The sequence below is a fragment of the Anomaloglossus baeobatrachus genome, chromosome 11 (genome assembly GCF_048569485.1).
Source record: "Anomaloglossus baeobatrachus isolate aAnoBae1 chromosome 11, aAnoBae1.hap1, whole genome shotgun sequence".
Classification (NCBI taxonomy): domain Eukaryota; kingdom Metazoa; phylum Chordata; class Amphibia; order Anura; family Aromobatidae; genus Anomaloglossus; species Anomaloglossus baeobatrachus.
This window is the reverse complement of record NC_134363.1, coordinates 145276409-145297623: the sequence shown is the minus strand read 5'-3', so window position 1 is coordinate 145297623 and position 21215 is coordinate 145276409. Positions and strand designations below refer to the sequence as shown.

At 47.4% G+C, this 21215-nt stretch overlaps 1 protein-coding gene across 5 annotated transcripts in view; it reads right to left on the bottom strand.

The window, feature by feature from the left end:
* The window catches only part of CCDC30 (coiled-coil domain containing 30), a 195804-nt gene that overhangs the window by 105532 nt on the left and 69057 nt on the right, over positions 1-21215 (bottom strand). For 2 of the 5 annotated variants that reach the window (XM_075327804.1, XM_075327803.1), the window contains exons 4-8: positions 20679-20799; positions 20177-20361; positions 17927-18016; positions 12943-13026; positions 3329-3482 (exon numbers count right to left, since the gene is read on the bottom strand). In XM_075327804.1, coding sequence (XP_075183919.1) covers positions 3329-3482; positions 12943-13026; positions 17927-18016; positions 20177-20361; positions 20679-20799 — 634 coding nt within the window. The remainder of the gene's footprint in view (positions 1-3328; positions 3483-12942; positions 13027-17926; positions 18017-20176; positions 20362-20678; positions 20800-21215) is intronic. The other 3 variants (XM_075327805.1, XM_075327807.1, XM_075327808.1) reach the window with 3 other exon arrangements.

Sequence of the window (21215 nt, the reverse complement as noted above, 5' to 3'; positions counted from 1 at the left end):
TTGACAGTTGATGTATGCAATGGCTGTGGCGTTGTTGGATTAGGCTACTTTCACACCTCCGGCTTTTGCAATGCGGCACAATCCGGCACTTTGCAGGAAAACCGCAACCGTTTTTTTTTGCTGCCGGTTGCGTTTTTCCTGCATAGACTTTAATTAGTGCCGCATTGTGCCGCATGGGCTTGCGTTCGGTCCGGTTTTTGCCGCATGCGGCAGATTTAGCCGATGCGGCGGCCGGATGGAACGTTCCCTGCAACGTTTTTTGCTCCGGCAAAAAAAAACCGCATCGCACCGCATCCTGCCGATGCGGCGCTTTTCCCAATGCATCCCTATGGATGCCGGATGCGGCAAAAACCGCATCCGGCCGCCGCATGCGGTTTTTGCCACTGCGCATGCTCAGTAGCATGCCGCAAGCGGCAAAAACCGGACCGGCCGCATGTAAAAAACTTATGCAAAGGATGCGGTGTTTTCACCGCATCCGTTGCATAGGCTTCACAGCCGGATTGAGCCGCACAGCTCAAACCGGATGTGTGAAAGTAGCCTTAAACGCAGATTGGATGACAAGTGAAGCTCCTGCCAGTGAAGAAGAGGCAGGAAGATTACTCTGAGCTTCAGGCTGTAGATAGGAAGAGGCGATTCCTGGGCTTTCCATCATCCCTGTACTGAACCCAAGCGTCGTTGACTACGGAAAGCCACTCGTCCTGGAATAGAAGGAGACGATCACCCCACAAATGCCTCTTGAGGGGTGGGAGTTTTGGCATCTTTTTTGGAAGAGAGGTGCTTTTACCCCTGGTAGTGTCAGAGACCTTAAAAAAGGAGACTGATGAGGGACTTCTTGGATGCTGCATTCGCGTTCCATGTCTTCGGCTAAATAACTCTGCCCACTGTGACACTATTGGTGGCCGAAAGGGCTCTGCAAGCAGCTGCATCTATTGAATATGTAAGGAGATATCTTCCAGCGTGGGCAAACTGGTCCACTAGTTCCGACAGAATGCACTGGCGAGGGAACTTGGCCCAGGTGGAAATCATTTTGGATACACATATGGAGGCGAAGGATGGGTAGAGAGCTGATGCCATGGCCTTGAAGGCAGACTTTGCTAAAGTTTCATGTTGCATGTCAGAGAGATCTTTGAGGGAGAGCCCATCTGAGAGAGGAATGATAGTGTTGGTGGAGAGCTTGGAGACTGCTGGATCCACTGAGGAGACTCTGCCCATCTTTGTAGAAAATATGGCACAAGTGGGTATAGAACCTCCATGCATTTACGGAAACGTTTTTCTAGATGCTCCCATTCCCTGGTGAACAATCCTGCCCGCCGAGCGATAGAGATACACTCTGATAGGCTGGGCATGGTGGGCAGGGAGCGCAGGAGGGTTGGCGCAGCTAATTGGCTGGGTCGTGTCCCAACCGCAGGAGTATTCCACAATGAAGCAGGGGGCTAAATTAGAATGCTTGGCCGCAAGGGAGAAATGGGGGCGGCTCAAAAAAAGCAGCTAGAAGCAGAAAGGGGGATGGTAGTGGGGGGGGGAGGAACCTTAGTCCCACCTTAAAACTAAATAACAGGGACTATTTTCAGGATAATTATTGTAATTACTTATGAATAAATATACTTTTTTTTTTTTTTTTTTTATGGGGTCCCTCGTAGCTTGGGACCTAGGAAAGGAGATACCTGTCCTGAAGGCCCCGGAATCCATCTTTGGAGTACAATGAGGAAAACGGTAGTCCCGGACACTGTGTGTCAGGTGACTGGAAGGTACCGGATTAGTCTTCCCTCTATGCACATCAGGTTCTGGGGGCGAGCATGCAGGGTATGGTGGCTAGGACCAACCACTGTGGAACTAAAAAGGGGAATTTTGTTTACTTACCGTAAATTCCTTTTCTTCTAGCTCCTATTGGGAGACCCAGACAATTGCTGAGGTCTCTTAGGTTTGGACTAGGGTAAGGAGGAGTCCTTTCCCGAGGATTCTTTAATAATCTCATCCAACCGTTCGCCAAACAAACGGTCGCCAGAAAAAGGCAAACCAGTTAAGAACCTTTTGGAAGCAGAGTCTGCTTTCCATTCGCGCAGCCACATTCATCCAACCGTTCATAAAACAAAATCTGTGCCTTAGTAGCTTTGCTCCTTGTGGACGACATGCTGTTGTCTCTTAGGAGAGTGACCACTGAGGGTATATGGGAAAAGGGAAACCAATTGTCTGGGTCTCCCAATGGAGCGACAAAGAAAAGGGGAATGTTGTTTACTTACCGTAAATTCCTTTTCTTCTAGCTCCTATTGGGAGACCCAGACAATTGGTTTCCCTTTTCCCATATACCCTCAGTGGTCACTCTCCTAAGAGACAACAGCATGTCGTCCACAAGGAGCAAAGCTACTAAGGCACAGATTTTGTTTTATGAACGGTTGGATGAATGTGGCTGCGCGAATGGAAAGCAGACTCTGCTTCCAAAAGGTTCTTAACTGGTTTGCCTTTTTCTGGCGACCGTTTATTTGGCGAACGGTTGGATGAGATTATTAAGGAATCCTCGGGAAAGGACTCCTCCTTACCCTAGTCCAAACCTAAGAGACCTCAGCAATTGTCTGGGTCTCCCAATGGAGCGACAAAGAACAACCTCTTGTGTTAGGGGGGGTTAGGGTTCTGCTGGACAGACTAGAGCGGCAACAGTAGTGATTAAACCTCAGACTGTGCTCTCAGCCTCTAGGGGGGACGAAAGTGACATAATTACACTCTGCTGCCCAATGACAAGCTGAATATGAAAGAAAAAAGGAAATGATTAATAACAAACAACAAATTTAAGGTAGAAATGGGGCCGAGTGCGACCCTGTGTCTGCCTCCTACTGACACTAAAGTAAAACTGATGATCCCCGTGCCAGTTGGGGGGTGTATAATGCTGAGGAGGAGATAACATTTTTTGCATATTCTCAGCGTCCTAGTGGCAGCAGTATACACCTATGGTTTCTTGTGTCCACCAATGAAGCAATAGAGAAAACAACTCTAACATACATGGAACACTACGTAGAAACCAAGTACAAGTGTATTAGTGATAGTCCTTTATTCTGGGATCCATGGGACCTGACAAGTGCCAGAGAATAAAAGCTTCCGGACTACAGGACTAAAGATCAGTTAAGTCACTAGTACCGATATATAATGGACTGCATCATCATCCATTCTCCGATATCTCTATTACTGGAACCACTCCATGTATAGGCTTGACACTCCGTTTATGATAACAAGAACCCCTTTATTACAATGTTTTCGCTGCTTAAGATAAAGCAATATGACAACTTACCAGGCAATCTGAGAAATGGAGTACAACCACTAGTGCACGATGACTTACCTAGCTCCATAAGCTCCTTTTTCTTAATAAGTAAATCATCCGTGAGTTTCCGGATCTCGTCGTGGGCCATTTTCAGCCTTTGTGCGGCTTCATTCAGATCTCTCTCAGCATTTGCCCTCATTTTCCTCTCTTTATCAAGCTCTTCATCAAAAGTCTTAAAAACAACAAAAAGGTAAAGCTTGGTAGGTTGTTATTTTTATTATTATGCTTCTATACATCTGGCTTCTCTACATGAATGACATTAGGCGAAACAGAAAGTCCAACCTTCTCCATCTATCATACATCAGAAAGCATTAAAATAATTATAATCATATTATATGAGAAGCAATTTTCTAAATACTGTTATTGTATCTGCCATTGAAACCTCTTCTGGACAGGCATTCTGCATTCTGACTGCTGTAACTGTAAAGAATCCTTTCCTATTTAGATGCCTATATTGCTTTTTCTCCACAAGTAATGAATGTCCTCTGTTCCCTTTTGTAAGGTCCTTGGAAGGAATACATCATGTTCCAGTCCTTTGTAATGATTACACATGCATTTCTACATGGAAATTAGATTAACTCTAACTCTTGATTTTTCTATCCTCTATTTATAAGAGACCATGTATTCTGTTTAATAATCTAATCCTTGCAATCCACTCCAGTGCTCAGGAATGTGAAACTAAGTGTATGTCATACCCAGACTCTTAAAGCTGTGAGCAAAGGATACTAACATTTAGCCAGTAGGATATATACACTGTGTGCAGAATTATTAGGCAAATGAGTCTTTTGATCACATGATACTTGTTATACATGTCGTCCTCCTCCAAGCTGTATAGGCTTGAGAGCCAACTACCAATTAAGTAAATCAGGTGATGTGCATCTCTGTAATGAGGAGGGGTGCGGTGTAATGACATTAACACCCTATATAAGGTGTGCTTAATTATTAGGCAATTTCCTTTCCTTTGGCAAAATGGGTCAGAAGAGAGATTTGACAGGCTCTGAAAAGTCGAAAATTGTGAGATGTCTTGCAGAGGGGTGCAGCAGTCTTGAAATTGCCAAACTTTTGTTTGAAGCGTGATCACCGAACAATCAAGCGTTTCATGGCAAATAGCCAACAGGGTCACAAGAAGCGTGTTGGGCAAAAAAAGGCGCAAAATAACTGCCCATGAATTGGTAAAAATTAAGTGTGAAGCTGCCAAGATGCCATTTGCCACCAGTTTGGCCATATTTCAGACCTGCAACGTTACTGGAGTATCAGAAAGCACAAGGTGTGCCATACTCAGGGACATGGCCAAGGTAAGGAAGGCTGAAAAACGACCACCTTTGAACAAGAAACATGAGATAAAACGTCAAGACTTGGCCAAAAAATATCTTAAGACTGATTTTTCAAAGGTTTTATGGACTGATGAAATGAGAGTGACTCTTGATGGGCCAGATGGATGGGCCAGAGGCTGGATCAGTAAAGGGCAGAGAGCTCCACTCCGACTCAGACGCCAGCAAGGTGGAGGTGGGGACTGGTATGGGTTGGTATCATCAAAGATCAACTTGTGGGACCTTTTCAGGTTGAGGATGGAGTGAAGCTCAACTCCCAGACCTACTGCCAGTTTCTGGAAGACAACTTCTGCAAGCAGTGGTACAGGAAGAAGTCGGTATCGTTCAAGAAAAACATGATTTTCATGAAGGACAATGCTCTATCACTTGCATCCAACTACTCCACAGCGTGGCTGGCCACTAAAGGTCTAAGAGATGAAAAATAATGACATGGCCCCCTTGTTCACCTGATCTAAACCCCATAGAGAACCTGTGGTCCCTCATAAAATGTGAGATCTACAGGGAGGGAAAACAGTCCACCTCTCAGGACAGTGTCTGGAGGCTGTGGTGGCTGCTGCACGCAATGTGGATCGTAAACAGATCAAGCAACTGACAGAATCTATGGATAGTAGGCTGTGGAGTGTCATCATAAAGAAAGGTGGCTATATTGGTCACTAAGTTTTTGGGGTTTTGTTTTTGCATGTCAGAAATGTTTATTTCTAAATTTTGTGCAGTTATATTGGTTTGCCTGGTGAAAATAAACAAGTGAGATGGGAATAAATTTGTTTTTTCTTAAGTTGCCTAATAATTCTGCACAGTAATAGTTACCTGCACAAACAGATATCCTCCTAAGATAGCCAAATCTAAAAAAAAACCCCACTCCAACTTCCAAAAATATTACGCTTTGATATTTGAGTCTTTTGGGTTGATTGAGAACATAGTTGTTGATCAATAATAAAAAAACGGATTTTTGTGTACTCACCGTAAAATCGTTTTCTCTTAGCCATCATTGGAGGACACAGGACCATGGCACATAGTCTGTAGGAGGCACTTCCTTTCAAGGTTTGTTATTTTTTGAGGGCGATGGTAGTGGGAGATCAGTCCCAAAAGGAAACCGTCGCCCTCAAAAAATAACAAACCTTGAAAGGAAGTGCCTCCTACAGACTATGTGCCATGGTCCTGTGTCCCCCAATGAGGCGTCAGAGAAACAATCCTCTAAAATACAACTTGCCTAATAATTCTGCACACAGTGTATATGTTAATCCCAGCACTGTGTAAGAGATAATCTGAGGCAATTAGGATGCCACAATGTATGTCCAAGACATGCCTATGTAAGCATGAGTGATGATGATGTAATAAAAGCACTTTTTTTGAGACAAAGAGGGAGCTGCATTGATATATTACTGTCTCAGCGTGGCTTTTTACATACGTAGTCTCTACAATTTAGTCGGGAGCAGACACAATGTCTGTTAGAACATTGCTGCACTGAGTGGCAACAGGAGCAGTTGATACATGGGCTTTAAAGGGATTATCCAGGCTTGGGTTGCAAGTCTGCGGAAACTAATTGAGGCCACAATCTTGTGAATCCTGACAGCGCACAGTGTGCACACTGTCTAGATTCTGGGAGCAGGCAGTTATGCTATTTGCACACTTCTAGCCAAATCCTGACTAGATGTTTCTGGCCTCACTCAATGCACTTGTATTCAGCTAGGCCTTGCATGTCTAGTCTGCATGTGACCGCATATTTGCAAATCGCATATTGTGCTGGGACTGGAGAATCCTGACACCGTGCACACTGCGGATGCACAAGTCTTCAGTTATATACAGTAACTGCAGACTTGCGCCCCTTTACGTATATGGTGCTTCCCGATCCTCTCCTGACAGTTGATGTCACTGGAAAAAGAGAATTTTGTTTACTTACCGTAAATTCTTTTTCTTATAGTTCCGACATGGGAGACCCAAACCATGGGTGTATAGCTTCTGCCTCCGGAGGACACACAAAGTACTACACTGAAACGTGTAGCTCCTCCCTCCGGGCTATATACACCCCCTGGATGACAATCTAACCAGTTCAGTGCAAAAGCTGAAGGAGGACATCCACCCATAAGTAGAGATAGAGTAAAACTCGGAAAGACCGGAACTCTGTCTACTAACAACAGCCGGTGAAACACACGGAACAAAAAACTGCCAACAGGCAACAGGGAGGGTGCTGGGTCTCCCATGTCGGAACTATAAGAAAAAGAATTTACGGTAAGTAAACAAAATTCTCTTTTTCTTCATCGTTCCTTATGGGAGACCCAAACCATGGGACGTTCCAAAGCAGTCCATGGGTGGGAAATAAACCAAACTGAGAAGTAGGCAAAACCTAACTTCACAAATGGGCGACAGCCGCCTGAAGAATGCATCTGCCCAAGCTCGCATCTGCCGAAGCATGAGCATGCACTTGGTAGTGCTTCGAAAAAGTGTGCAGACTGGACCACGTGGCTGACAGACCTGCTGAGCCGTAGCCTGGTGCCTGAAAGCCCAGGAGGCACCGACAGCTCTGGTCGAGTGCGCCTTAATCCCCGGCGGAGGAGGCACCTGAGAACACTGGTAGGCATCGGTGATAGCCGACCTGATCCAACGAGCTAGGGTCGGTTTAGAAGCAGCGAGACCCTTGCGCTGACCAGTGGTTAGCACAAAAAGTGAGGTGCACCGCCTAAAAACGGCGGTGCGTGACACATAGATTCGGAGCGCCCGCACCAAATCTAAGGAATGCAACGCCTTCTCAAAGCGATGCACAGGGGCCGGACAAAGAGAAGGCAATGAAATGTCCTGGTTAAGGTGGAAAGGAGACACCACCTTAGGGAGAAAGTCCGGAGTCGGACGAAGAACCACCTTGTCTTGGTGAAACACCAAAAAGGTGGATTCCGAAGAGAGCGCAGCCAAATCAGAAACTCTCCTGAGAGAAGTTATGGCTACTAGAAAAACAACTTTCTGTGAAAGTCTAAACAAAGGAACCTCCCTGAGAGGCTCAAAGGGGGGTTTCTGTAAGGCCGTGAGGACCAGATTAAGGTCCCAGGGATCCAAGGGCCGCCGGTAAGGAGGAATGATGTGAGATGCGCCCTGCATGAAGGTGCGCACCTGAGCCAGTCGGGCGATACGCCGCTGGAACAATACCGACAGAGCCGACACCTGTCCCTTGAGGGAATTGAGGGACAGTCCTAGCTGTAGACCGGACTGTAGAAAAGACAGGATGGTCGGCAAGGAGAACGGCCAAGGAGCATGGTCGGAAGAGCGACACCAGGACAGGAAAATCCTCCAAGTCCTGTGGTAAATCTTGGCCGAGGAAGACTTCCGAGCCTGAGTCATAGTGGAGATGACCTCAGAGGGAATGCCTGAAGCCGTCAGGATCCAGGACTCAAGAGCCACGCCGTCAATCTGAGAGCCGCAGAATTCTGGCGGAAGAACGGACCTTGAGAGAGAAGGTCTGGGCGGTCCGGGAGGTGCCACGGCACCCCTACGGACAGACGGAGCAGGTCTGGGTACCAAGCTCGCCTGGGCCAGTCCGGAGCAATGATTATGACTCGACGGCCCTCCATTCCGATCTTGCGCAGAACCCTGGGCAAGAGAGCTAGAGGGGGAAACACATAGGCCAGACGGAACTGAGACCAATCTTGAACCAGTGCGTCCGCTGCGAAGGCTTGAGGATCGTGGGAGCGAGCCACGTAAACCGGAACCTTGTTGTTGTGCCGGGAAGCCATTAGATCCACTTCCGGAGTGCCCCACTTGCGGCAGATTGATCTGAACACTGACGGATGCAGGGCCCACTCGCCGCTGTCCACGGTTTGACGGCTGAGATAATCGGCCTCCCAGTTTTCCACGCCTGGGATGTGGACTGCAGATATGGTGGACTTGGAGTCCTCCGTCCACTGGAGGATTCGTTGAACCTCCAACATCGCCAGACGGCTGTGAGTCCCGCCCTGGTGATTGATGTAGGCAACCGCTGTCGCGTTGTCCGACTGAACTCGAATGTGCCTGCCCGCCAACAGGTGGTGAAAGGCTAGGAGAGCTAGAAACACAGCTCTGATCTCCAGCACATTGATCGAGAGGGCTGATTCGGACGGAGTCCAAGTGCCCTGTGCTCGGTGATGGAGAAATACTGCTCCCCAACCGGAGAGGCTGGCATCCGTGGTGAGGATCACCCAGGACGGAGTCAGGAAGGAGCGCCCCTGTGACAGGGAGAGGGGCCGAAGCCACCACTGAAGGGAGCTCCTGGTCTGTGACGACAGAGCCACCAGCCTGTGCAAGGAAGAGATCCGCTTGTCCCAACAGCGGAGAATGTCCAGCTGCAGGGGACGCAGATGGAACTGGGCAAAGGGAACCGCTTCCATTGACGCCACCATCTGACCTAGCACCTGCATGAGGTGTCTGATGGAATGACGGCGGTGCCTCAGCAGAGAGCGCACCGCCAGACGAAGGGACTGCTGTTTGACTAAGGGCAACTTGACAAGTGCCAGCAGAGTCTCGAATTGCATCCCTAGGTAAAGAAGCACCTGGGTCGGGGTCAGAGTGGACTTGGGCAGGTTGACAAGCCACCCGAACTGAACGAGCGTGGCGAGAGTGAGTGAGACACTCCGCTGGCAGTCTGCACTGGATGAGGCCTTGACTAGAAGGTCGTCCAGGTAAGGAATCACTGCCAACCCCTGGAGGTGCAGAACCGCAACCACTGCTGCCATGACCTTGGCGAATACCCGAGGGGCCGTGGCTAACCCGAAGGGGAGAGCCACGAATTGGAAATGTTCCTCTCCGATTGCAAAACGTAGCCAACGCTGGTGTGAAACTGCAATTGGCAAGTGCAGATAGGCATCTCTGATGTCGATGGATGCCAGGAAATCCCCTTGGGTCATTGAGGCAATGACTGATCGCAGAGACTCCATGCGAAAATGCCGCACCTGAACATGCTTGTTGAGAAGCTTGAGATCCAGGATGGGCCGGAAGGAACCGTCCTTCTTGGGGACTAGAAAGAGGTTTGAGTAGAAACCGCTGAACCGTTCCCGGGCGGGAACCGGAACAATTACACCGTTGGCCTGCAGGGATGCCACGGCCTGAGAGAAGGCGGCGGCTTTGGAGCAGGGGGGGGGGTGGACAGAAAAAATCTGTTTGGCGGGCTGGAAGAAAATTCTATCCTGTAGCCGTGGGAGATGATATCTCGCACCCACTGATCGGAGACGTGTTGAAACCACACGTCGCCAAAGTGGGAGAGCCTGCCACCGACCAAGGACGTTGCTGGCGCAGCCAGATAGTCAAGAGGAGGCTGCCTTAGTGGCAGCGGCTCCTCCGGTCTTTTGAGGACGCGGCTTCGCGCGCCAGTTGGGTTTACGATCCTTGGCTGCGGTAGTGGACGAGGTCGAGGGCTTAGAGGATGACCAGTTAGAGGAACGAAAGGAACGAAACCTCGATTGGTTCCTGCCCTGGACAGGTTTCCTGGTTTTAGTTTGTGGCAAGGAAGTACTCTTCCCGCCAGTAGCTTCCTTAATTATTTCATCCAGTTGTTCACCAAACAGCCGGGACCCAGCAAAAGGGAGACTCGCAAGGTACTTCTTAGAGGAAGCGTCTGCTTTCCACTCTCGAAGCCACAAGATCCTGCGGATCGCGAGGGAGTTAGCGGAGGCCACCGCCGTGCGGTGAGAAGCCTCCAGGATGGCAGACATGGCGTAGGATGAAAAAGCCGAAGCTTGAGAAGTTAAGGCATCCATCTCAGGTATAGAGTCCCTGGTGAGGGAATGTATCTCCGCCAGAGAGGCAGAGACTGCCTTAAGAGCCCACACTGCCGCAAAAGACGGGGAGAACGAGGCTCCTGCCGCCTCATATACAGACTTGGCCAGAAGGTCAACCTGGCGGTCAGTGGGATCCTTAAGAGAAGTGCCATCAGCCACAGCTACGACTGTGCGGGCTGAGATTCTGGACACCGGAGGGTCTACCTTTGGAGACTGGGCCCATTCCTTAACCACCTCTGGTGGAAAAGGAAAACGGTCATCAGAACTACGCTTCGGAAAACGTTTGTCAGGACAGGCCCTGGGCTTGGTAACAGTGGTCTGAAAACTGGAGTGGTTAAAAAACATACTCCTAGCTCTCTTAGGTGAGGTAAACTGGTGTATCTCTACCAGAGAGGCTTGTTCCTCTGACTCTGGTGGGTTGAGGTTCAGTACGGAGTTAATGGACGCAATCAAGTCACTAACATCCGCATCACCCTCAGACAAGTCAATGGGGTACATAGAGGTAGCGTCTGAGCCCACAGTAAACGAATCCTCCTCGCCCTGCACCTCGGCTCGTGAATCAGAGCCGTGGGACGAGGAAGGAGAAGGGTCCCTGCGGCTCCGTTTAGGGGGACGGGGTCCTAGGACATGCTCTGAGAGCTCTGCAGAGCTCGGAGCAGCAGAGGCACCCTGAGAAGAGGGCTGATGCATGGTCAGCAGTGTCCGGGACAGCTGCCCCATGGAGTCGGCAAAAGACTGGGAAATAGCTTTGGAAAAGGATGCTACCCAAGCCGGGGGTTCAGCCACCGGGGCCGGAGCAGCCGGAGGGACCCCTGAGGAGGCTCCAGGCTGAGACACAACCATGTTAGCACAGGCATCACAATGTGGGTATGTGCTTGGCTCTGGCAGAATGAGCTTACATGCAGTGCATATAGCGTACAGCTTAGCAGCCTTGCTCCGGGTGACAGACATGCTGCTGAGGTGGAAGCTCTGCAGCAAGAATACACTCGTATAGAATGTCCTGAGAGTGTATAATAAAGCCCACAACCAGAGGTTGTGGCTTACCAGACCGCTCTCTGTGTGCCCTCCGGATTCCACAGCTCGGACCCCCAGTAAAGCGTCAGCCTTCCTAGAAAGCAGCAGGTTCAGCAGCCAGCGCCGATCAGTGTGATAAACGCCGAGAAAATGGCGCTGGGAGGAGGAGGGGGGGCGGAGATTAGCCCAAGAGCGGGAAACCGGAGGGCTAAGGAGAGATGCAGGGGAGGGAAACATCTCCTCAGAGAGGAGTGTCCTCCCCTCTGCTGGATGGCCGGTGGGCGGCACCACTCTATTCCCCTGCGTGAATGACATGCAGAGGAAGATGAAACCGAAACTAGGCCCAAACAGAAGCCGGGGCCTAGATTTTAACATGCGGCCGACGAGCAGGCACCTTCGGCGCGGTTCTCAGGGGAAACCCCCAGAACCGGCCGGAATTTACAGTAAAGTTAAAAAACATACTTTCCCCCTAATAAAAGTACCCGGGACCCCTGAAAAACGTCTCAATACTTAGCTTTTGAGACGCAGGGGTGAGAAGGGACATGCCGGGAGTCCAGACTGGACCCGCTTTTCTTCCAAATCTTTCAAATCAAAATAAAAATGAAAAAATCAGAGAATGCACGTGTGTGTGTGACCTCCTGAACACAAAGCATTGAACTGGTTAGATTGTCATCCAGGGGGTGTATATAGCCTGGAGGGAGGAGCTACACGTTTGAGTGTAGTACTTTGTGTGTCCTCCGGAGGCAGAAGCTATACACCCATGGTTTGGGTCTCCCATAAGGAACGATGAAGAAAGAAAGTTCAATATCGACAGCCATACCTATTGTTCCCCTAATGTGTGTAGAGGGGGCTTTAGACTAGAATTTATTGTAAACCCTTCAGATGTGAGCTGGTAAATAATTGATCTGTTCTTCAATGCTGTACGGATTAGGTCTCATGAACACATCTAATGTGAAGATGAATGGAGTTGCTCAAGATGTAGCCAAACAATGAAAACTGGAACACTCCATGTTAAATCTGACACCTGAATGTGCGAGCCCCCCCCCAAATACGGGCTGTGAGCCTCTCATCTTACAGTGATATACGGTCCTGGACGTTCTTCAAAGACCCTTCATACAACATCACTCACATCTCTGTCTACAGAGAACCTTTACCTGAATTCACCCATCACATCAAAGGATTGGTGCATGCATAATTCATCCGCACACAAAAGCGTCATCCTTTCATGTGTTAATGTGTTTTATGCCACATTTCTATGCATTTACTACGGTACCTTTTAATGCAGCAGAACAGTGCCTGCAAATAAACAGTCATTCTCCACTGTAGTCTATGGGATCTATAGAAAACACCAAGTGGGGGGTGCTCAGCTATTTGTATACGTCCCATTCACCATAGTAGAAGATGGCTGTCCATATGGGGCCCATTTCTGCTTTTGGAACACATAATATGAAGATGCCGATGATCAGGTTAGTGCCGTGCCGGGTTAGTGGATGTATTTGGACGATTAGTGATGTTAGAAAAGCTATAAAGAATCAGAGCCGGCACATACTGAGATCTCAGCAGATACTCTGTCTGCATTTTTACGTGTCCCAAATAGCTTCTTCCACGAGTTTTGAACTGAGGACAGTGGCTCCTTTGGAAAAAAATATGCAGAAACATTATTTTATAAGAAAAAAAAGACATAAAAGGCCTCAAATGGGTCACAGTGCATGTCATTTGTGACTTCTATATAGGCTGTTAGGGCTCATATATCAAAGATTTCGGCTGGCTGTACACATTAGGACTCGGTTCCACTTGCGATTTGCACAGATGAGTGCAATCCGATAAAACATCTGACTGCACTCGCACCAGTGCAAAACTATGGGGCAGTGTCCACCTGCAATTGATTTCTCAAGCCATAGCAGCATGCCGAATGAATCGCAGCACGCTGCATTTGGCAGCAAGTCTCGGCTCACACCCCCCCATACAAGTCTATGGGAGCCTGTGAAACATCGCACTGCACTCGCATGTCATCCGACCGCAGTGTGATGTACGCAGAGACAGACAGTGGAGGAGATGGGGAGAAAGTGCTCCCTCCTCTCCTCCACAGCTGCGATACGATCGCAAGATCAGATCACAGTTACATGACCTTCGGCTGATGCACGCCGTAGAGGGTCATTAGCATAGCGCTTCTGATGCTCTCGCATCGGAAGCTGTATGCAAGTGGAATCGTACCCTTAGACAAATATCACCTGGACCTGCCATTTTTGTCCAGACCAGATGACCATCTAAAGTGGACAAGGGTCTCCAGACTCTCCATTCTCCAAGGATGTCAGAATTGAGAATGTGTGTGTGTGTATGGAGGAGTCTGGAGGGAGCAGTTCACAGTTCACACCAGCTATATAAACCCCCCTTCTACATTAGAGTATTCAAACCCTTGAGTCTGTGGTCGGCTTCTCTGTCTGACGGACCACAGTAGACTCGGCTTTTCTTCTGGTGTTTAGTTTCTGCTATCTGTGCTCTAATTCTATTGGGGTGATAGTTGTACTCATTTACCTGCCCAATCACCTTTTTTGTGGCGGATATATATATATATATATATATATATACACACATATATATATATATATATATATATATATATATATATATATATATATATATATATATACACTTTCCTCCTGCTAGGATTTTGTATTTCCTGCTGGTGATTTTCTCATTTTGAAGTCCAGCCATATTGCTGTTAGTTTCTGCCAGTCAGTGGAATACCAGCAAAGATACCTCTCTCTGCTGTTTTTGTTCTCAACCTGCACCTATCCTATGTTTGTTGTAAGTAGGCGGCATATTTTTGAGCAATATTCATCCTCTCTGGTATTTTGTTGCTTGTCTTGCTCACTCTGTGGTCACATTTTACGTCAGCACTCCTTCCCTTCTGTAGGTAATTTGCTCTCTGCTCTGCCTTCTGGTTCGTTAGGAGGAACGTGAAGTGCTCGATGGCCAATCAGGCAGCATAGGTCCGATTTACTATTGTTTAGCCTGTGGTCAGGACTATTCCAACTCCTGCATCATCCACTAGGGACTGTGGGGTTAGGATGTCTAATCTGTACAGTAAGCGGCAGGGTCAGTTGCAGTTTTTTAGTCCCTTGTGAGTTGTTATACAGTGCTGGCCAAATGTATTGGCACCCTTGCAATTCTGTCAGATAATACTCTGTTTCTTCTTGAAAATGATTGCAATCACAAATTCTTTGGTATTATTATCTTCATTTATTTTGCTTGCAATGAAAAAACACAATAGAGAATGAAACAAAAATCAAATCATTGATCATTTCACACAAAACTCCAAAAATGGGCCAGACAAAAGTATTGGCACCCTTAGCCTAATACTTGGTTGCACAACCTTTAGCCAAAATAACTCCAAACAACCGCTTCCGGTAACCATCAATGAGTTTCTTACAATGCTCTGCTGGAATTTTAGACCATTCTTCTTTGGCAAACTGCTCCAGGTCCCTGAGATGTGAAGGTGTCTTCTCCAAACTGCCATTCTGAGATCTCTCCACAGGTGTTCTATGGGATTCAGGTCTGGACTCATTGCTGGTCACTCTAGTAGTCTCCAGTGCTTTCTCTCAAACCATTTTCTAGTGCTTTTTGAAGTGTGTTTTGGGTCATTGTCCTGCTGGAAGACCCATGACCTCTGAGGAAGACCCAGCTTTCTCACACTGGGCCCTACATTATGCTGCAAAATGTGTTGGTAGTCTTCAGACTTCATAATGCCATGCACACGGTCAAGCAGTCCTGTGCCACAGGCAGCAAAGCAACCCCAAAACATCAGGGAACGTCCGCCATGTTTGACTGTAGGGACCGTGTTCTTTTCTTGGAATGCCTCTTTTTTTTCCTGTAAACTCTATGTTGATGGCTTTTCCCAAAAAGCTCTACTTGTGTCTCATCTGACCAGAGAACATTCTTCCAAAACGTTTTAGGCTTTCTCAGGTACGTTTTGCCAAACTCCAGCCTGGCTTTTTTATGTCTCGGGGTAAGAAGTGGGGTCTTCCTGGGTATCCTACCATACAGTCCCTTTTCATTCAGACACTGACGGATCGTACGGGCTGACACTGTTGTACCCTCGGACTGCAGGGCAGCTTGACCTTGTTTGGATGTTAGTCGAGGTTCTTTATCCACCATCCGCACAATCTTGCGTTGAAATCTCTCGTCAATTTTTCTTTTCCTTCCACATCTAGGGAGGTTAGCCACAGTGCCATGGGCTTTACACTTCTTGATGACACTGCGCACCGTAGACACAGGAACTTTCAGGTCTTTGGGGATGGACTTGTAGCCTTGAGATTGTTCATGCTTCCTCACAATTTGGATTCTCAAGTCCTCAGACAGTTCTTTGGTCTTCTTTCTTTTCTCCATGCTCAATGTGGTACACACAAGGACACAGGACAGAGGTTGAGTCAACTTTAATCCATGTCAACTGGCCGCAAGTGTGATTTAGTTATTGCCAGCACCTGTTAGGTGCCACAGGTAAGTTACAGGTGCTGGTAATTACACAAATTAGAAAAGCATAACAGGATTTTTCAAACAGTGCCAATACTTTTGTCCACCCCTTTTTTATGTTTGGTGTGGAATTATATCCAATTTGGCTTTATGACCATTTTTTTTATTTTTTTTCATTGAAGACAAATTAAATGAAGATAATAATACCAAAGAATTTGTGATCGCAATCATTTTCAGGAAGAAACTGAGTATTATCTGACAGAATTGCAGGGGTGCCAATACTTTTGGCCAGCACTGTATGAACATAACAGTTTGGATGAAGGTCTAATGTGTATTGCGCCATGTTGGTCATGCATGTCTGACAATTGCAAAGTTCTCCCTGTACGTTTTTGTGAATTCCTCCCTAAAAAATATGAGTTACCACAGATGTCCTATCTGATGCCAGCAGAGAATAGAACTAGGTATGCCGAGTTTGGGGTCCTTAAGGGCCCTATACACATTTGACTATCATTGTCCAAACCTGCCACTATCGGTGGGCTGGGCCACCAGTCTTATGTGTATAGGGGTCTACTGACTTTCCCCTGACAATTGATGTCTGGAAAGATAAAGATCCAGTCTATTTGATTTCGAACTGTTGTTCTTTCTGTTCATGGCAAGATAAGCCACCGACAGAGAAGTCTGGCAGTGGCTCTCTTGTACAGCATATAGGAGCCAGCGCTCCTGTATATGGAAAAGTCAAAACAGCTACCGGCCCAATGATCGGCTGTACCATAATTCGTCTGATAGCTATGTATTATTCATGGGACCCTTAAAGCCCTCCCCCATAAATATTAGACAATTTTGGACCAAACTCCAAAGTATTGATGAGGTCGGCTGACAGTTTTACGTATATAGGAGCCTTGTAAAGATAAATGTCGGGGAATTTATGGATCTAGGATGTCTGATTTGGAACTTTTGTTCTCCCAGAGATAGGCCGGCACTAGAGAAGTTTGGCAGAGCCTCTCTCATAGAGATCACTGGAGCGCACAGTGGTGACAGCTCCTGTTTATGGGAGGGTTGAACAAGATATCCTCAGAACGATCAGTTGAACCACCATTCGGTCAACAGCCAGCTCAGATATCTGGGGAGGCTTTAGAAGATTTTAGCACAGAATTGCTGCTTGGACTCACAGGTTGAGCATGTGAGTCCCGATTGCCCCATCCACAGTGGATGATCACTATCATTCCATTTTGGCAACTTTTTATCAGGTTACCAAAAATGTCCGGCAATTTCAATGTTTCTTTAAAGGGAACCTGTCACCACTTTTTTACCCTATAAGCTGCGGCCACCACCACCGGGCTCTTATATACAGCATTCTAACATGCTGTATATAAGAGCCCAGGCCGCTGTGAGAACATAAAAAACACTTTATAATACTTACCTAACGGTCACGCGGTTGGCCATATGGGCGTCTCCGTTGTCCAGTGCCGGTGCCTCCTCTTTCGGCCATTTTCGTCCTCCTTCTGAAGCCTGGGTGCATGACGCGTCTACGTCATACACACTCACTAGTCCTACGCAGGCGCACTACAATACTTTGATCTGCCCTGCTCAGGACCTGAATGCCGGCGCGTGAGGATGACATCGGACGCGTCATCCACCGCGGCTAGAGAAGAAGGAGGACCAGGATGGCCGAAAGAGGCGGCGACGGCACCGGAGACACCCATATGGCCAACCGCGTGACCGTTAGGTAAGTATTGTAAAGTGTTTTTTATGTTCTCACAGCGGCATGGGTTCTTATATACAGCATGTTAGAATGCTGTATATAAGAGCCCGGTGGTGGTGGCCGCAGCTTATACGCCAAAAAAGTGGTGACAGGTTCCCTTGAAGGGGTAAGGGGAAAGCCACAGGTGACTATGGATGACAGCAAGCATATCTTAACACTGGAGTACACAGCCAGCTACAGCAAACTTCAGCCTCACATGATAATACTGAACTAACTACTATCTACTAAAATGGGGGTATAATAAATCGATGGGAATTGAACGGATCCGAGCCCTGGTGACGTGGTAGACGCCCAATACCTTGTTCAGACTTTCCTTCGTGCGTCTCATGCTTTCGCGCTGCTGATAAAGTTCTTCCTCTAGTGTCCGATGAATTTGTTCCAATTCATCCTGGAACAATGATAGTTAAATGTGTTACAGATTTAAAGGAGTTTTCTAGGATCAGAATATTGATGGCTTATTAGGTCATCGATATCAGGTAGGTTTGGTACCGACACCTTGCACCTGCACCGATCAGGTTTTCTCAGTGCCGGCATCAATAAGACATTGTGTTGTGAGGCTGAATAGTGCAGGACAGTGAATTGTGTAGTGGCTGCTGTCAGGTTCTGCAGATCCACTCCTATTCATTCGTATAGCGTAGCATCTACTACACAGCTGCTACCATGTGGGCATCGCCAGAACCAAGAACAATTTCTGGTTATTTTGTGCAGTCTATCCTTGACATAGGTCATGAAAGGGGTTGTCCACCACTAGGACAACCTCTTCTGATTTTACATTTCCCCCAGGTAAAACAATAAAGCCAATACTCACTTCCCGTAGTGGCGCCGTTGTAGCGGTGTCCGGAGTCATGTGGGGTTATCACGTCACGTGAGCCTTGCGTCCAATCAGCATCGGATTCCTTCTCCCCAACTTCAGACCAAACAAACAATCAAGAGGAAGGGAGCACAGCCGCTCTGCTCACTTCCTGTTGATTGCTTGTTAGGCCCGAAGGTGGGGAGACTAAAACCGGTGCTAATTGGATGCAAGGCTCGTGTGACGTCACAACCCCACGTGAGCCCCGACATCGCTAGAATGGCGCCAGTACCGGAGGTGAGTATAGTCTTTATTATTTTACCTGGGTGAAACATGTGACTTCAGAAGGGGTTGTCCTTTAAAGGGAACCTGTCACCAGATTTGGTGACTATAAGCTGTAGCCACCACCAGTGACCTCTTATATACAGCATTCTAACATGCTGTATATAAGAGCCCAAGCCGCTGTGTAGAACATAAATATCACTTTATAATACTCACCTGAGGGGTGGTGCGTTGCAGTCTGGTCGGATGGGTGTCTCTGTTCTCCGGTACTGGCGCCTGCTCTTTCAGCCATCTTTGTCCTCCTTCTTCTGAAGCCGGCGTGCATGACGCATCCAATGTCATCCACACTAGCCGCCATTGAGGTCTTGTGCAGACGCATTACAATACTTTGATCTTCCCTGCTCTGGGCAGATCAAAGTGCGCCTGTGCAGGACCTCAATGCCGGCTAGTGTGGATGATGTAGGACGTGTCATGCACCCCGGCTTCAGAAGAAGAAGGACAAAGATGGCCGAAAGAGGAGGCGCCGGTACCGGACAGACAACGGAGACACTCATCTGACCAGTCTGCACTGCATCACTCCTATGGTGAGTATTATATTGTGATTTTTATGTTATACACAGCGGCCTGGCTTCTTATATACAGTATGTTAGAATGCTCTATATAAGAGCCCACTGGTGGTGGCCGCAGCTTATAGTCACCAAATCTGGTGACAAGTTCCCTTTAGTATAAAGATAGTGGAGCAACCCTTTAAATAGGACAAAAGCAGGAATTACAATAATCTGGAAATTTCGAGAATTGCAATCTTGCAGTAGATGATATAAATTTTTTCTAGCAGTCCTACCTTCATTAAGTATTTAAAACATCAATTTTTATTAAATAAGTTTAAAAGTACAATTTAATCCCACACCGTGAGTGATACACACAACCAACAAGAACTAACAAAAAAAATTCGGACACAATGAGGCCACAATTGGGGACCCCCTATTATATGCGGAGTTATTGTGGAAATCACGGTACTATTTTTCTAGATTAGGGCAAACAAATCTGGATACACCCTATATCTATCTGTCCGCTGCCTGTCAATGGAGATATAACTTATGTTACACGCACCCTAAAGTTGAAAAGGTGCCCCCATTCCACGACGGCTAGCCCTGTATAGCTGCCCCTAAACTCCCTCACTGGTACAGATACAGGTAGTCCCCAATTGTGGCCTCATTGTGTCCGAATTTTTTTTGTTTGTTCTTGTTGGTTGTGTGTATCACTCACGGTGTGGGATTAAATTGTACTTTTAAACTTATTTAATAAAAATTGATGTTTTAAATACTTAATGAAGGTAGGACTGCTAGAAAAAATTGATATACTGCCTCCAAAAAATAATAGTTTCTTCTAGTTTGAGTAGATGATATAAACCCTAATGATCTTTGTACATTTATTTCTGTACATGGCATTTTTATCTCTGCTAGTAACCAGAAGCACCTGTCGTTTTTGATCGCTCGAGTTTTCCGAGCGGGAGTCCATCTTTTGCTCTAGAAGCTCAAGTTTCTCCAGTAGAGTGGCCCTCTCCACCAGCAGGTAGGCAATCTGCTCGCTGGGACTGCTGTGCGCAATCTCAGTTAGACCTTCCTGGTCCAGCATCTCTTCCACTTCCTTCAGCTGGGAGTCTAAAAGGATAGAAAACACGAAGAAAGTCTTCACAAGAACCAACGTCAAACATTTCGGAGCCTGAAGATTCTGTTTCATATATGATATATGTATACTCTCAACATTCCCTGATCATTGTCATCTATGGCCCTGTCAGCATTTGCCCTAAAACAGGACTAGCTGGAACCCCTGGAGGCACTACAGAAATGCAGTGTGAACAGGGCCTTAGTGCTTCCATTACTTCATTGTGCAAAGAACCCTCATCCTTTTAATACTGCGGCTATACAAGAGATGAGACACCGGGAGGTATGGAGCTAATATTGTACCCCAGTCTTACCTTGCTGGATCTGCAGCTTCTCCAGTTCAATCCTGAGTTGAATATTTTCCTTTTCAAAATCGGTGGTGAGCGCCTCTCGCTCCTCCGTGAGGTTGCGGATGTGAGCCACATAGTTCTCCACCTAGACAACAAAGGGTACTCTCACACTTGCGTTGTTTTCCTTCCGTTACAATCCGCCCTTTTGGAAAACAGAGGAATCCGTTAACGGATTCCGCTGTTTCCCATAGACTTGTATGGTTGACGGATTGTGCCAAAAGGACCTGCGTTGCTTCCGCTGGGCGACGCTCCGTTGCTTCCGCCCAGCGGGAGGAACGCAGCATGTAACGTTTTGAGCAGCGGAATTCTCAGGATTTAACTGCGCATGCTCTTTTTTTTTTTTCCTTTAAATTACAAACTTTATTTTGTCTTGCGGTGGCCGAACGTTCAGCTGAGCGCCCGCCGGCAAGTGACAGCGCTCAGCTGAGCGCCCGCCTGCCGGCATGCCCGGCCGCCGGCAAGTGACAGCGCTCAGCTGAGCGCCCGCCTGCCGGCAAGTGA